At 42.1% G+C, this 16623-nt stretch overlaps 1 protein-coding gene across 1 annotated transcript; it reads right to left on the reverse strand.

Moving 5' to 3' along the window:
- Positions 1-835: 835 nt before the first annotated feature.
- On the reverse strand, positions 836-7465 carry gamt (guanidinoacetate N-methyltransferase). The gene is made up of 7 exons (XM_086161689.1): positions 7369-7465; positions 4997-5386; positions 3600-3745; positions 2640-2703; positions 2368-2435; positions 2079-2189; positions 836-1073 (listed from the first exon to the last, which is right to left on the reverse strand). The coding sequence occupies exons 2-7, from the start codon at positions 5172-5174 to the stop codon at positions 933-935; spliced, it is 708 nt and encodes a 235-aa protein (XP_086017815.1). The 5' UTR covers positions 5175-5386; positions 7369-7465; the 3' UTR covers positions 836-932.
- Between the last annotated feature and the right edge of the window lie 9158 nt (positions 7466-16623).

The following is a 16623-nucleotide window of genomic DNA, read 5'->3' on the forward strand; positions in this document are numbered from 1 at the left end:
TCCTCCATCTGGTAAATGTCCCGTACTTTTTGGATCCATATATTACATGTAAGTGGATCCGGTTTTAACCACCTGATAGTTAATGTCTTTTAATGCTTCTGTGAGCAATATGTTAAAGAGGTATTTTTCATCCTCTCTGTCTATACTCGTAGGGGTCGCTCTTAATAATGCAGTTGTTGGGCTTTGTGGAATGTCCCGTTTAAAGAGCGTCCAAAATAAACTTAGTTTAGGGTAAAGCCAAAATATATATGTGTAGTTGGTAATATCTTTACCACAGTTCCTCCAGCAAGAACCACAACATGTCGGCCCCATCTTAGCTATTATTTCTCAATTATTTCTATTCTTTCCAGGAGTTTGAAAACATCCTGCACTTTGAGAGCTGTTTAACACTGAAAACACAAAACGTCGGGTTGAACATTACTAGCTTATCAGCGATGTCATGATATGACTATCACACAGTTTTGCATGTTAACTCCTGAGTTTCACGCTTATTATTGGGAATGTAAATCACAATACATGGCACCGTAATTCAAAATACATTTTTAAATCTTTATTTATTCAAATCTCATCAGGAGGCCGCTGGCGAGCGCCACATCTCGTTCTCGAGCGGCCCTAAAACCCAGTTTGGGGCGCCGTGGTCTGTCTCTGCGAGGGTTTGACTCCGTGAGCATTCGGGGGAAACGTGTCGGGCTGCAGTGTGAGAAGAGATATGGAGTCTTGTTTTGTTTTTCCCTCCCTGGTCTTCAGTTTTTCCCTTCACGCTGAAAGGTGAGCTCCCAGTGGAAATGACGGTGACGTCAGTGGAATGTATAATACACACAGTCACCCCATCATATGTTTGTGGATTTGGGTTTATTGGAAGATGGAAAGACAATGAGAAACTGGACATTTTGAAGTTTAAAAAAAAAAAATGGCTGCAGATATGACAGATTTTACTCTTTGAGGATGGTAGGCGTGATCATCTTATGGAAAGAGTAGTATTTGCACTCGCCGGGTGGAGCGATGTCCATGGTGGCGGTGCTAATCTTCTCCTTTTTGAAGCCGGCCTGGAGCAGATGAGGCACTTGGGTCTCCTGAAAATCATTAACAGACAGCGGGTTGATGTGGGACAGGTGGCTACGTGACCGCCCTCGTCGATAACCTTGAAGTAATCTCATACGTAACTCAACCCTGAAGGAGATGCACTTAGGACTGCGTGCAGAACGGGTCCCAAACAAAGTACTCTGAACTCAGGTGCGCGTTAGAGAAACCTCACTCCACTCTTCGGTCGCAAGAAAAAGTTCAGTGTTGCACGAGTTTAAATTTCTTAAGTCCTTTGTGATTTTTTTGTAACGTAAGCCTTTAAAAATAGGTAAAAAAAAATTCTGAAAAACCTTGATTCTAAGAGGACTTTTTAGTGTTTTTACGACAGCAGATAATAATTCAAAAATAAAAATAAATAGGGGTATGTTTCTTGTGTAAAAGTCCTGTTGTCGATCAGTGATCACATTGAAAGGTTTTGCATGAAGAAAAAGGAAACGCTATCTTTGGGAAAGAAAAATCTACTTCCAATCTGTTTGGGTGCAAGAAGGAATAAATAAGAAACAGATTTTAAAACTGACTTTAGTTTATGATCAATCTTCACTGACACCTTTACACCTGCTCAAACCGCCTGACGTTGGATCACATCAAGGATTGGTTTGGTTCTTCAACGCCTGCTAGGTTCTTAATGGACTCCAGATTAAACACATTTTAATACATTTAACTTTCCGCTGAGATGTTAACGTGTCGTTGACGGGAAAAGGAAGAGCTGATGCAAACACCGACACCGTCAGGAAGCCTTTTTTTCAAGGAAAACACTGCTTTTTAGAAATAATTTCAACATAAAACTGTCAATACATAGCAGTGTGTAAATATTAAAGAGCTGAAAGGTAGACAAGATCAACGTATATATGGATATAATTTGTCTCCAAGCGATGCGCTGCTGTATATTCGTGTTATTTCTCATGCACTTTGATCAAATTCGGAGGTAATTTCGATAGATTTGTGGCGCTGTTCCACTCTGAGTTTCACGCGGAGGCGAAATGATTTCCTTTTACCTCAAACATCTTCTCGATGTTGTCGTATTTGGTCTTGAGCAGCTCACCCCATGAGGTCAGGTTGCAGTAGGTGAGGACGCCGCCGGGTTTAAGCAGGCGGTGAGCGTAACCCTGCGGAGAAACCCGGACAGGTCGACTCCTGAGCCCAGAACGTCAGCTAGACGCCACCGTCACGCTTTCTTATGTCCAACTCAAACAGAAAAATTGTGATGATAATTGCAGATTTATTCAGTCCAACTATCTGTCCATTTCATCCACAAGAGACTTTACTCATCACTTCACCGCCTACCTTGATGAAGTCGAACTGATGGGTGTGCCACGTCTCTTCTGACAGAGGGTACGTGTCATACAGGATACCTGAAAGTAGCCACATTTTAAACCTTTAAATGCACATATTTACTATTTAACCCGGATAGATGCTTCAGATTGCTGTGTGATGTCATGCATATTTATTTCAGTCGAGTTCAGGGACTATTTGTCTTTTTGGCGTGGAGCGGGGAAAGCAAACCGAATGGCTGCGTGTTTGGCATCGTCTCCTTGGCAACGGGTTGGATGTCTTACCATCAAAGTGGTTGTCTGGCAGGGTGGGAACAACCTGCTCCCAGAGGCCCTTCAGAGGGACGACCTGCGGCGACACCAGAACAAACTCACGGCGGGGTTTCCCCACAAACACGTTTTTGATTTATCGATATATTTTTATAACTATTGCGGACCGCAGTTGCACCGACGGGAAGCATTTTAGATTCTTCGAAAACCCACCATTTGTTTAAAATGTGAACACAAACCCTTTTTCCCCTCCAGAGGCTCGACACCAAAGAAGAAAAAGCATTGACGCACAGAAACTGTAATCATTTCATAAAAACTAATGTATGTATTTCGCAGATTTAACTAAAGCCTTCACAATGGCGCTGCGTTGTTCTTGTTTAAATCTCCACACCATTCTGAGGACGTTTTCAAGCGAGTTCCCGCATAACATCGGTCTTACTTATTTTATTATAATATATGTATAAAATATATATATATATGGCATTTCATGGCAGGATTCTTCTTCAGTTTGTGACGTTCCTAAAAGTGATGATACATTTGTTAATGTTTTTACAAGATTATGTCATCACGTATATAAACTGAGAGCCTGATCATGTTACAAATTTGCTTATGTAGATTCTTGCTTCTGTTTGTTTGTTTGTTTGTTTAGATGTTTATTGTGTACAAATACATTAAGCACCGAGGCAGAGATGTTTGTACCAGATTATAGCTCATAGCTAATTTCCTTTTGTAGTCCTGCACAATACAAATATAAAACTGTATAAAATAGACAATATAAATTCTGTAAGCCACAGGCTGCTGGTCATTGTTCAAAACCTAGAACCTGGCCTGAGAACCCGTGAATGTTTAATTTTTAAACTCAGCCTGCAGTTTAAAAATGACCAACCAATGTATTCGTCATATGCGGTACCGGACTGCCTTCTGGCGAAAGGCGTCCGCCTGTGTGAGACAGAAAATCACTCGGGTTCTACTGACTTTGTGGGGCTGAGACTTGGCCCAGTTCTCCAGTCGAGCGAAGACGCCATCGTTGCATTCGATGATCCAGTGCTCCTCGATGGGGAAAGACTCCACTTTGGTCGCGGCGATGGCCATGCCGAAACCGATCTCCAGAACACGACCGCCTGGTAAAGAACGCAGCGGCTGACTTTCAAAGCAAGATCTTTTTACCCGGAATCATTTTGTTGCTGCGGATCTGTATTTTCCCACTTTTTTGGGTCGACACACAACACAACCATAATACAAGTGAACGACGATTAATTTAACCATTATACATGTGACTAAATGTCCCAATAGTAGCTTGTGACGTTGCTCACCATCATACAAAACGCCAAACTGTGCACCACAAAGTCCTTCTTTGGCACAGTTTATTTTTATTGGATTATTCATTGATATAGATCTTGCATCTCAGCAAAGTGTTGCGCTCTTTCTGGAGCGCGCTAGTTCAGGCTGGACGCAGAGCGTTTCACGCAAGAGCATAAACGGGTGGAACCAGAGGCTAGAGGTTTGCTTGACCCCTCATAATGATTGACTAGACCTCAATCAGTTTCACCAGCATCAATTTCATTATATTTGCATTGAGCCGAAATGAGTACCGATAGTGCCGGGAGATAAAGCTAACCGGGTGAACGGTCCCAGATTGCGTAAACATTTCCACTATAAGGGGGAAAGTTAAAGGAAAAAGAAGCAGTTTATAGATATGTTTGAGCTGACGTTTGCACAACACGAGCGAAAGCGCGTGTAATGTAAAAAGAGGCCCTTCATTTAAAACATCTACCTTCCATTGTTTTTCTTTTTAATCAATCCGCCTTCGTTATATGATTGGTCTCCGTAAAAACACAAAAATGAACTACACCTACAAACAATGAATATAAATGTGTGGCAAAGTATATCGTTTCTCGCCCCCGCCCCTGGACACTCTGCCGTTCGGTCTATTTTCACTCACGGTGAAGATGAGCTGTGTGGCTCTGCAGAATCTTGGCCTGTTCCCAGGCGCAGTGACAGCTGCAGACGTACTCACAGCAGGCGTGACCCCAAGCTCACATGTGTCCCCGCTTCAGTTTGCACAAAAAACCCTGGCTTTATTACCCGATAGTCAAGTTTCTAGATCTACTGTCACATGTAGAGTGTAGCAACGTGGTTTCCTGTACAGTGAAATTCCTGCTGTCTGCAGTGCATTTGTGCAAGATAAGTTTGAAAATAATACAAATCAATGTATTTGTACAGTAATTTCCATCAAAGTGCTGAGATAGTGAGAGGAAAAAGGGGCTCTTTTATCAGAATTATCCAACTGACATCCAATTGGTTGCATTCTGACACCTTAATCATCGGGTGAAACAATGCCGTGTCCGATCCAAACTTTTATTATTATTTACCTTTGGAGGCCGCGACCGTGGCCAAGGAGTGCATGTAGGGCGTCTCCCAGCGCTCCATCACGGGCTTGCCCATGATCTCCAGGTGCGTATCGGCTTCATTGTAACCGGCGCTCGCGTCGTGCCAGGTGGCCTTGCAGTCCTCTCCCTTGCTGAAAATGGGTTGAGTCGTGGTGGACATGTTGCTTTTACTTTTTCTCTCTCTCCAGCTCCCTCGACGGAGGATACAGTAGTTCAATTCCGGTCCGGCGGGCGGCGTCTCCGCACAGAAGAGGGCGAAACGGCGGAGGCGGCGGTTTATATCGGGCCCGGGGAGTGCTGACGAGGCGGGAGTTTAACTTGGGGTCAAAGGCCAAGGCACGGGGTAAGAGGAGGCACGCAGGAGCCGAGATTCTGCCGGAACAAGAGGAGTCACTCTCCAGAAACACCCTCCAAAAGTAATCCTGCCCCCACGTCATTTTCACCTTCGCTACACCGAGAGTCTCCTCTCTGCAAAAGTTGATCCCCATTTTCTAAGCGACCACCCTTATAGCTATGCTAATGTAGTTCACACACACATGCACACACTACACACATATATATACGTACATATATATAATATATATATATATATATACATATATATCATACACACATAAATATTTGTAAATATAAACATAAATATTTTATGTCCTGGCTTAGTGTTTTAGGGATAGCACAACATGAATGTCACTCTATATCATTGTTTAGTTGTCTCAATTTATATTGTTTAGTTGTCACTCTATTTATATTGTTGTTTAGTTCTAGTTGTGAATTTTTCACCTTCAGTGTTCCTTGATGTTGCCTGTTTTCATCCCTAATGTTGTTGTTGTTTGTTGTCTATTTATCTGCTGTCTGTTTATTCTTTTTTTTTTTTGTCTTGCTATATCCTGTCATCTGCCTTTCTATTTATATTTATACGCATATTTTTCTGACATTACTGTTACGGTGCTGTGACAATGGAATTTCCTCTATTTGGATCAATTAAGTTTCTTATCTTATCTAATTTTTTTTTTTTTTTTTTTTAATAAATGTGCCATTATTAGCTAATTGGCTAACTTTCAACTGTAGTCTCTGAATTGCCCTGAATAATTCACAATAATCAAACTAATTCCTTCTGTTGTTGGTCAAACTGGTTTCACGGAATTAATTTGTTCATAGTGCAGTATTTATAATTTCAAAAAGAAAGAGAAAAGACTGCTGGGTACTCTTAAAGATAATTTAGCCGACTGGAACTCTTCTTTGTTAGCTGACAGTTGATCCAAATATCCATTTATTTGGGCTAAACTAATTGTTTTGTTTCTTCCTTACTAGTGGAAATCCCAGATTTGTCAGGGGAAATACATGCTCGGGTTCATGACATCATCTGTTATTAAACTGCAATAGCCTCAAATCTCATAACAGAAGAAGAGAATTTATTAGCATTTGTACCAGGTGAAGAGTAACACTAACAAACCTAGGCGTACGAAAACAAAATAGAAGCACAACAGTGAAGGACATTATCGACTTATATGAGAAAGGGTTTCCCTCATTTTGTTGCTAAATGGCCTTAAACTTCTCAGACAAAATAAATGAATATCTCTAATATAAGTCTCGGTTGTTCCCTTTTGAGCTATCGAAGGTCGGAAAACCATCGTAGGCTTCAGGTACGATTATTACATCCATCGCCGCTTCTTGTCGTAGCAACTGGACCTTTGGTTCCTTGACAGGTTTTGGGTGCAGGGTTAACGGAGCGCTGGATGAAGAGCAGAGTAAGAGCTCAGTGTTTTTACTGCTCTTTGAGTGTTGGCATTGGGACAGCTGCAGTCCAGCATGGGATCTTATATGTGCCACTTGCACAATGTCATTGGACCAGTGAGAAGAAATATGGATTTGTTTCAATATGATCAAACAACACCTTTCATGAAGCAAACACACCTGCTGAATTGACAACAATGATTAAATCGTGAGAATACCCAAATAATAAATAAAACGTTGAATGTTTTCAAAAATACCACTGTAAACTGTATGGAGGCTATCCAAGCTGTCACTGTGGGAGAGGCGGGGTTCACCCTGGACCGGTCGCCGGTCCATCTCATATAAGATACATACAACAAGCTACTCCTTCATATAAACATCTGGGCAATTTCGGGTCTCCACTGAAGCTACTGCGTGTTTTTGACGGTCGGAATCGAACCGGTGAAAACACACATTGTTTTGTTTTCATTCTCATCTCTGATGCGTTTGCGCTCCGAACTGATTTCATTTGCTTAGTTTTGGAGCGACGGCTCCGTTGTTATATTCTTATACAGTTGTCGGAATTAATATCGCTAAGGCAACCTGACATACGTACAGATACTTATTTTAGTAAAAAATACCTCGTCTTATGTCGGCGGAGAAAACTTGGAAGATTGAATTCCGGATCGTCGCTGAACCGAAAACGTAAACAACTTCCGGTCCATCTGTCGCTCCAAAACTCATCAGCCAATCAGCAGGCAGCTTACTAAGACCCGCCCATGGGCAATATTGTAAACAAAAACCCAGGGAGCCCAAAGCAGTCAGAACAAGATAAGTTCATTTATTCAAACATGTATAATACAATCATTTGGAATGAATCAAACGATATTTTGTTTGCAGTTTGTGTTGTTTGATCGTGTGCTGCATTTTTTGGTTGCCCAGTTCAGAAAGTGTTTGCTTCTCAAAAAGTTCTGCTTGCTATGTGAAAAGTGTATGCTGATCATTTTGCAACAAATCTAATTCGATAGGATGAACAGAATGAAGGCGGCTTTCATTAGACTTATAAAATATAGGTTTAACAATGAAAAGCTCTATTGTTGCAGCAGGTCTTGCATGGTTCCAGCATCGGTAATTGCAGGCTTGAGGTTCTCTTGAAAATGCACCTGTTTCCTTTGAGCTGCAGGTGTATTGACGACCTCCTCTGTAAAATATTTCCACCTCTGCTTTCTGTTGAAACACAGATGTTCCATGTGTTCATATTACGAGAAAATCCCCATCAAATGAAATAACATTGTGAATGATATGGTCGCTGAAAATTTGCATGATTATCACATCCACTGGAAATTACCTTTGAGTCGAGTGAAGGTTAAAACACTGAGACTTGTGCAATTTTGATGAATTTTGGGACATGAAAAACATTTAAATCCTAGATTGCCATGAATTTCATAGAGACTGATTCTGGTGTGAAATATTCATTGAAATAGTTAGGGTCCCACTATGCACGATAAAATGTGAGGCCTCTATTAATCCCTCATACCAAGCCTTCTCTTTTGTTCAATGCCATTCCAGGATTTAAGAGATAGTCAAAAATGGATCCTCCGACCATCTTCACATCACCTCTGCCACAGTTACCCATCATCCTCTTCACTCCCATCAGGTGAAGCTGAGTGGCCGAGCTCCTCAGTGAGGGTCCTCATCAAATCGCAGATATTCATCAACATTCATCCACCCACCTCTTTTATAGCGGCCTCTTCATTTGTGCTGCCTTTGAGAACTACTTGCTTCCACATTCCATCCTGCAGAGCCAACATGGGAGACAATGAACTCCCGTTCTTTCGTTCTCCACTCTTGCCCTGACAGATGCCATGAAGCCCATCTGACATCATTTGATGAAAATTAATTCCAGGAAATATTCCACTTTGGTAAATGTCAGTTTCTGAGTCACAAAGCTACCAAGGCAAGTGTGAGTATTATCCAACACAAATCATTTCAGTTGCAGTGGGTTGAAAGACCTGAACTTAATTTAGAACTAAAATGTAGTCACTAATTATTATTACATATTGGCTTACCGGGTGCAGAGACGTTATTGGTTGGTAAGGCATTGATTTACAGATGTGTACATGTGTGTGTGTGTGTGTGTGTGTGTGTGTGTACACATACAGATTTGCATTTACCGTTTGGATGGCAGCCTGAACATTGACTAGTTTATGTTTCATATCTCATATCAGCATTTGACACACACATGTGGGGGAAGCATTTCCTTCTCCAACTTTTGAAAGTGTAGTCCAGTCTACTCTGCCTTTGAATGTTTCTGGTTGATCTTTCATGTTTTTCAAGGCCTCTTGATCTCAATATTTCAAGATCCTGTTTTATTTCAGTGCCGCGTTGAAAGCAGGGGGCCAATGCAGCTTCAGGGCGGCACTGGCCGGTGTCTCCCCGAGCCGGTCCCAAGCCCGGGTAAATGCGTCAGGAAGGGCATCGGGCGTAAAACTTTTGCCAAAACCAAACATGCAAAGAGTCTATCAGAGGAACAGCACATGTTAGATGTTTTGGAGAGAAGGTCAGAGAAGCCAGACTGAGATGGTTGGGTCATGGACAGAGGAGGGATAGAGAATAGATTGGTAGACGGATGCTGGAGTTGGAGCTGCCAGGCAAGAGGTCTCGAGGAAGACCAAAGAGAAGATTTATGGACGTAGTGAGAGAGGATATGAAGGTAGTTGGTGTGAGAGAGGAGGATACGGAGAATAGGGTTAGATGAAGAAAGTTGATTCGGTGTCGCGACCCCTGAAGGGAAAAGCCCAAAGAAGAAGAAGAAGATACTGGATTGGTCGAGGCCCGGGTTAACAACCACCGCCATTGGTATTGATGACCTACAGGATACTAATGAAATACTAATGAAAACTAGGCTACTGTGGGTCAAAGAAGGAGGGGAGGAAGGTGTGTTCGGAAGCAGAGACAGAAGTGGCAAAGCAAGAGCTTGGGACTGAGAGTAGGGACTTTGAATATTGGGACTATGACAGGAAAAGGTAGAGAGTTGGTCGACAAGATGCAGAGAAGGAAGGTGGATATACTGTGTGTCCAGGAGACCAGGTGGAAAGGTAGTAAGGCTAGAAGCTTAGGAGCAGGCTTGAAATTCTACTATCATGGTACTGACAAGAAGAGAAATGGAGTAGGAGTTATCTTGAAGGAGGGGAACTTTAGGAACGTTCTGGAGGTGAAAAGAATGTCAGATGGATTCATGAGTCTGAAATTGGAAATTAAAGGTGTGATGCTCAATGTTGTTAGTGGCTATGCCCCGCAGGTGGGATGTGAGTTTGAAGAGAAGGAGAAGTTCTGGAATGAGTTAGATGAAGTGATGCAGAATATCCCTAGAGAGGAGAGCATAGTAATTGGTGCAGACTTCAACATGTTGGTGTTCAACATGGACATGTTGAAGGCAATGGAGGGGATGAAGAAGTGATGGGCAGATATGGTATACAGGATAGGATTGCAGAGGGACAGATGCTGGTAGATTTTGCAAAATGGATGGAAATGGACTTGAGAAAGGGTCTGGGTGGTCAGGGTGAGCTTCCAGATGATTGGACAACAACAGCTAATGTTATCAGGGAGACAGGTGGAAGAGTACTTGGTGTGTCTTCTCGAAGGAAAGTAGATAAGGAGACTTGGTGGTGGAATGAGGAAGTGCAGGAGTGTATACAGAGAAAGCGGTTAGTGAAGAAGAAGTGGGACACTGAGAGGACTGAAGAGAACAGACAGGAGTACGGGGAGATACAACGTAAGGCAAAGATAGACGTAGCGAAGGCAAAACAAAGGGCGTACGATGACCTGTATGCTTGGCTGGACACTAAGGAAGGAGAGAACAATCTATACAGGTTGGAGAAACAGAGAGATAAAGATGGAAAGGATGTATAACAGATGCAGGTGATTAAGGACAGAGAGGGGAATGTATTGACAGATGCTAGAACAGTGATGGGAAGATGGAAAGAGTACTTTGAAGGGCTGATGAATGTGGAAAATGAAAGAAAAGCAAGGGTAGAAGAGGTGACTATCGTAGACCACAAAGTAGCAGAGATTAGTGAAAGTGAAGTCAGGAAGGCATTGAAGAGGATGAAGAGTGGAAAGGCAGTTGGTCCTGATGAACGTGTGGAAGTGTCTAGGAGAGGCAGCAGTAGAGTTTCTGACTCGATCATTCAACAGGATCTTAGAGAGTGAGAAGATGCCTGAAGAATGGAGCTGAAGTATGATGGTGCCTATTTTCAAGAACAAAGAGGATGTGCAGAATTGTGGCAACTATAGAGGGATTAAGTTGATGAGCCATACAATGAAGTTATGGGAAAGAGTAGTGGAAACTAGACTGAGAGCAGAAGTCAGCATTTGTGAACAGCAGTATGGCTTCATGCCTAGGAAGAGTACTACAGATGCAGTATTTGCATTGAGAATGCTAATAGAGAAGTACAGAGAAGGTCAGAGGGAGCTGCGTTGTGTTTTTGTAGACCTAGAAAAAGCATGTGACAGGGTGCCAAGAGAGGAGCTCTGGTATTGTATGAGGAAGTCTGGAGTGGCAGAGAAATATGTTAGACTGGTGCAGGACATGTATGCTAGCTGTGAGACAGTGGTGCGATGTGCTGTAATGGGCAACAGTTCAGGGTGGAGGTGGGACTCCATCGGGGATCAGCTCTGAGCCTCTTCTTGTTTGCAATGGTGATGGACAGGCTGACAGATGAGGTTAGACAGGAATCCCCATGGACCATGATGTTTGCAGATGACACTGTGATCTGTAGTGAGAGCAGGGAACAAGTTGAGGAAAAACTCGAGAGGTGGAGGTATGCTCTGGAAAGGAGAGGAATGAAAGTTAATTGCAGAAAGACAGACTATATGAGTGTGAATGAAAGGAACTCGGGTGGAACGGTGAGGCTACAGGGAGTGGAGATCAAGATAGTGGAGGATTTGAGGTACTTGGGTCAGCAGTCCAGAGCAACGGAGAATGTAGAAAAGAGGTGAAGAGACGGGTTCAAGCAGGTTTGAATGAGTGGAGAAAAGTGTCAGGGGTACGAAGAGATAGAAGATTATTGGCCAGAATAAAAGGAAAGGTGTACAAGACAGTGGTGAGGCAAGCGATGATGTATGGCCTAGAAACAGTTACAATGACCAAAAGACAGCAGGCAGAACTAGAGGTTGCAGAGATGAAGATGTTGAGGTTCTCTCTGGGAGTGACCAGGATGGAGAGGATCAGGAATGAGTCTATCAGAGGAACGGCGCATGTTAGATGTTTTGGAGAGAAGCTCAGAGAAGCCAGGCTGAGATGGTTGGATCACAGACAGTGAATATATTGGTAGACAGATGCTGGAATTGGAGCTCCCTGGCAGGCGGTCTTGAGGAAGACCAAGGAGGAGATTTATGGACGTAGTGAGAGAGGATATGAAGGTAGTTGGTGTGAGAGAGGAGCATAGAGAGAACAGGGTTAGATGGAGAAAGTTGATCTGCTGTGGCGACCTCTGAAGGGAAAAGCCCAAAGAAGAAGAAGTTGAAAGCAGGGTTCGGTGAGGCAGTATGTCTATGACGGACACCCAGCAGGTCTTCTCAGGTCAACCACTCTGGTTGGAAGGAGTCAAGTATCCTCTGTTTCAAGCAAACCTTCAGTTTTCTCTCACTCCCTGTTTTCAGTGAAAGTCCACTTTTGAGATTGTTCTTGAGCCTAGATACTGTATAGTCTTCCATTTTTGGCAGTTGCAACAAATCTATGATAAAAAATAGCACTGCGCTCGACTTAGTGGCGTTCACTAGTTTGTTGGTGCTTTCAGTGTCTGCACAGAACTTGTAGGCTCACGTACGCCCCCTATCCACAGAGCACTGCACATCACTGCGTTTTATGTTCGATCAGCAAGACTCAATGTGTCACACAAAACATTTAAGACGTCGGTCGGATTATGGAAACCAGAGCGTAAAACAAAAGTGACTGCGAGCATTATATTGTTGACATATAGGGGTGGCGACTGCCTGCGTCATCCCAGCTTATGGGGGGACGGCGCAGGCTGAGGAAATAGGCCAATTCCACAATTTTGATTAGCCAAAGGACAAACATGAAGCATCTTCATCTGTGACCAGCTATTAACATGTAATATATAATTATCATTAATGTGCATTTTTTGTATTTATGGTTGTTTTTTTTAATTGTCGCTTCTTTGGAGGGCGCACAGCCAGAGATAGAGGGCGTAGTTTCTTTCCATTTCTTGCTGAGCACTAATTTACCAAGTCACAGAAATGCTTTCCTTCGACTCTGTTTCGGTTTGTTTGAGTTGCCCTTCGGATGAATGGGAAAACGGAAATGCTTCCGGGCTCTTTGTATGAAACAGTTTCAGCTTGTGCCATAATCAAATGAAAAGTGGAAAAAAAAATCCGTTTTCGCGGTCACACTCTTCCAGTTTATCCAGTTGTCATTTTTAATGAACTGTGGTTATTCAAACCACAGTAACAGTTTGAACGCTGACAAACACTTTAGAGCTTCCTGATGTAAATCTTTCATAGAACCATAAATGATGTTCTATCATAACAAGATTTTTATTAATAACAATGGCTTTCACAGCAGCAAATCTTAATTCACAAAAGTAAAACTGTAAATATATTTACCTATCTACCACATACATTTTTTTTTTCTTTTTTTATTCCCACTGCGCTGGAGTTACCCGTCCGTTGCAATATAATTCAAGGTTGACCCAAACCTCATTACTTCACAAATCAGTTTTTGCCAGTTTCTCAGCTTCTCCTTGTTTATTTCCTTCAAGCACAATTATTTAGGTACTTTGGTCCTTATTCATTTTATTCAACATAATGTGAGCGGCTGTTTTATCTCATGACCGTTTTGGGCAAAGGTCTGCTGTTTCCCCATCCCATATTTCATGCTGCTATCCTCAGCATTCTGTTGTCAGTCTCAAACGATTGTTAATGTCCAATGATTAGTGGAAAAGGACAGTCAGATAACAGTGATTTATTATCAGTCGGTGCAGAACCCCCGTCAATAAATGACTTCACGGCACACTGTGCATGAGAAAAGAGAAAATGTAAAAGATGTTATCCAAAGTATCACCTCATGACGCTGTGTGTGCAGGGTAAGCCATGTAGACAATAAGTTAATAAACCCAAATTATAATTCCTCTCAGAGATGAGGAGCTTCATAATATTTATGGTGTTTGTGATTTTTTTATCAAGTGGCTTCATTATATTGTGAATTGATTTTATATTAAAAAAAGTACAGATTAGACCCCAGTAGAGGTAATAATAAATTCAGGAAAGGTTTAAAACTTTGCAAAAATTGATGAAAATGAACTATAATGATCCAATTACAGTTGCCTGGCTCGCCAACCAGTCCAATTACAGTTTATAAGCATGTTTTTTACGACTCGTATTCTGTCTTTACTGCAGACGTTCAAGAAATGTAATAAAAAACTGTGAAAAAGTTTTGCTTGTTTTTATAGTTGCAAAATGGAACTCATAATCATCATTCCCTTAAGGACTTACAGAGACGGTGTCAAATAAAGGCTACAAAGTAGTTTTGCAGAACGTCGGAATTTTCCCGTCAAAGAGGTTTTGGATATTGAACATGATGATCCGGACCTTTATTTTGACCGGCAAAATGAAGAAGCTCATCCAAGTGATTCTGAGCTGAACTGAGCTGTCGTAGCAACCTGGGAATAGAAGCATACTTGCATGAAAACTCCCAACATGCCAGCGGTGAGGGTGTGTGTGAAGTTGAACAAGGCCTTCCAGCTCCCCTGCAATTGTACATAAACGCCAGAGGGCTAAAAAGACCCGTGACTTCGTTGGCCTGTTTTGGAGGCGTTGCAGACTCCCTCAAACGGATTCTTGGAAATTAGCAAGCAACTTTTACAGGTGGAATCGTGGCTTTGCTGACAGCGTACAATTGCTAGCCTTGATTTGAGTAACTGATGGGTGGTCTGCTACATCCTTGGTGGAGGTCAGGATTTTAATTAGGAAGATCTTCGGTGGAAAACTCTGGTGCCTGAGATTCAGGCGGAGATACCGCAAGCTCTGGATATTGTCGGCCCGTCTTAGGAAACACACCTCTTCAATTTCACATGAAGGTCAGGGGTAGCCGACTGGCGTGCTCAAAAAGCTTTTAGCGTCTAGTTCTTGAGTGAGGATAGGACAGGCATCTCAGCGGTAATTCGGGTGCTGCGCCATAAACCTGCGAGTACATTTCACCAGTAGATGCACATTCCAGCACTGATATATAGTCGCTAGCTTTTGGATGTAGCCCATAAATGTAAAATGGGTAACATCCTAAGAGAGCTCGGGTCACAACTTTTACTTGTGACAGGCGGTTCGACTGCGGTGGTTTGGGCGTTTGTCGACGCCTCCCGCTCAACTTTTGGAGTTCTGGACACGTCCACCTACAGGGAGGCCCTGTCGTTGGATCACAGAATCCTCTCGCTCGGGTCTCCCAGGAGGATCTGGAATAGGTTGCCGGAGTGGGACATCTATCAGCGAGCTGCCACTGTGACCCAGTTCTGGGTAAGTATAGGGATGAAAAACATGTTGTCACTCAGTAGATGACAAGTTTAAATGATCTAGCTCTCGTTCTTTTTTACCGAAGGACAAATTTGGTGAAAAAGTTACCATATTGTGACTGTGAGGTCTGTCACCACTGTACTGTGAGCAAGTTGGAAACCGTAGCTGACAGAAACCATGTACATCTATTTCATTACATTTTTTAATTTCACTCTATTTTTTATCGGTATTGAAATGAAATGAACAGACGTTAAATGGTAAAAACAAATAATGATGTATTATTGGGTTTCGCAGAATACCTGAAAGCTTTGCTTTTGGGCTACCCTACATTTTTTAATCATTGAATAAAAAAACGAGTCACTTTTATCTGAGCTGTTGTTGCATTAGAACAGATTGTGATAGTTTTGATAATGGATCATTTTAACCCTGCAGTCAAAATGTGCAAAAAGGGAGTACAACCCGGATATTCCAGAGGGTCAAAAATAATCTGTTTTAGCACTGACCCACGTACTTTCTCTTCGTAATTAGAAACAGGATCAATTGCGAACCTTTTTGACACTTAAATCCCAATACAATTATTCGTGACACACTTTTGTGGAATATGATTGTATCCCAAAAATTAAATTAGAGAAATACAGAGAAAAGATCGAGCTTATGAAGGAGACTACATGTAATTGTTAGTTGTGAATGTTTTATTAGCACCATCTTCTTCTTTTCCTTTGGGCTGCTCCCTTCAGGGGTAGCTACAGCGTGTCGACCTCCTCCATCTGTATTTTCTTCTCTCACACCACCAAACTTCATGTCCTCTCTCACTCCATCCATAGACCTTCTCTTTGGTCTTCCTCTTGACCTCCTGCCTGGCGTACTTCTACCAGCATATTAAATATCTCTCCTCTGTACGTGACCGAACCATCTCAGTCTGGCTTCTCTGACCTTATCTCCAAAGTTTTATTGAAGACATGTATCCCTTAAATAAATCTGAAATCACATTAAATCACATCATTTTACCCATTAATAATACTGCACCAGGAAGTAAGGGGCAGAAATGGCACACGGTGGCCTTTTTGCTAATTTAAACCCAAATTATCTTCATAAATTAACTGAAATGCAACCAAATAGAAATCATTTAAAATCTGATATTAAAAGGGCAATTCATTTACTTCCATAATACAAAGTCAAAAATGTACACGCCGACTCAAGCTTCCTCAAAGAGGAAGAGATCATTTCAATGAGTGACCATTTTTGCTTAATTCCACCATAAATCAGACAAAGCAAAACTAAACACAGAGGCTTGAGAGACCCCAGATCGGTATGTGGTAACGTCCATAAATAATATTAATGATATTGATCGATGATAATAAAATCACAGC

The sequence above is a fragment of the Fistularia commersonii genome, chromosome 16, assembly GCF_037954325.1.
Source record: "Fistularia commersonii isolate RoL2024-O1a breed Wild chromosome 16, RoL_Fcom_v1.0, whole genome shotgun sequence".
In the NCBI taxonomy this organism is placed as follows: Eukaryota; Metazoa; Chordata; class Actinopteri; order Syngnathiformes; family Fistulariidae; genus Fistularia; species Fistularia commersonii.

Coding starts and splice junctions, on each gene's coding strand:
- gamt (XM_086161689.1), bottom strand. CDS start 5,174: ATGTCCACCACGACTCAACCCATTTTCAGCAAGGGAGAGGACTGCAAG. Junction 2,436..2,639: donor GCCAGACAACCACTTTGATG/GTAAGACATCCA, acceptor GGCTACTTTCAG/GTATCCTGTATGACACGTAC. Junction 2,190..2,367: donor ATCAGTTCGACTTCATCAAG/GTAGGCGGTGAA, acceptor GTTTCTCCGCAG/GGTTACGCTCACCGCCTGCT.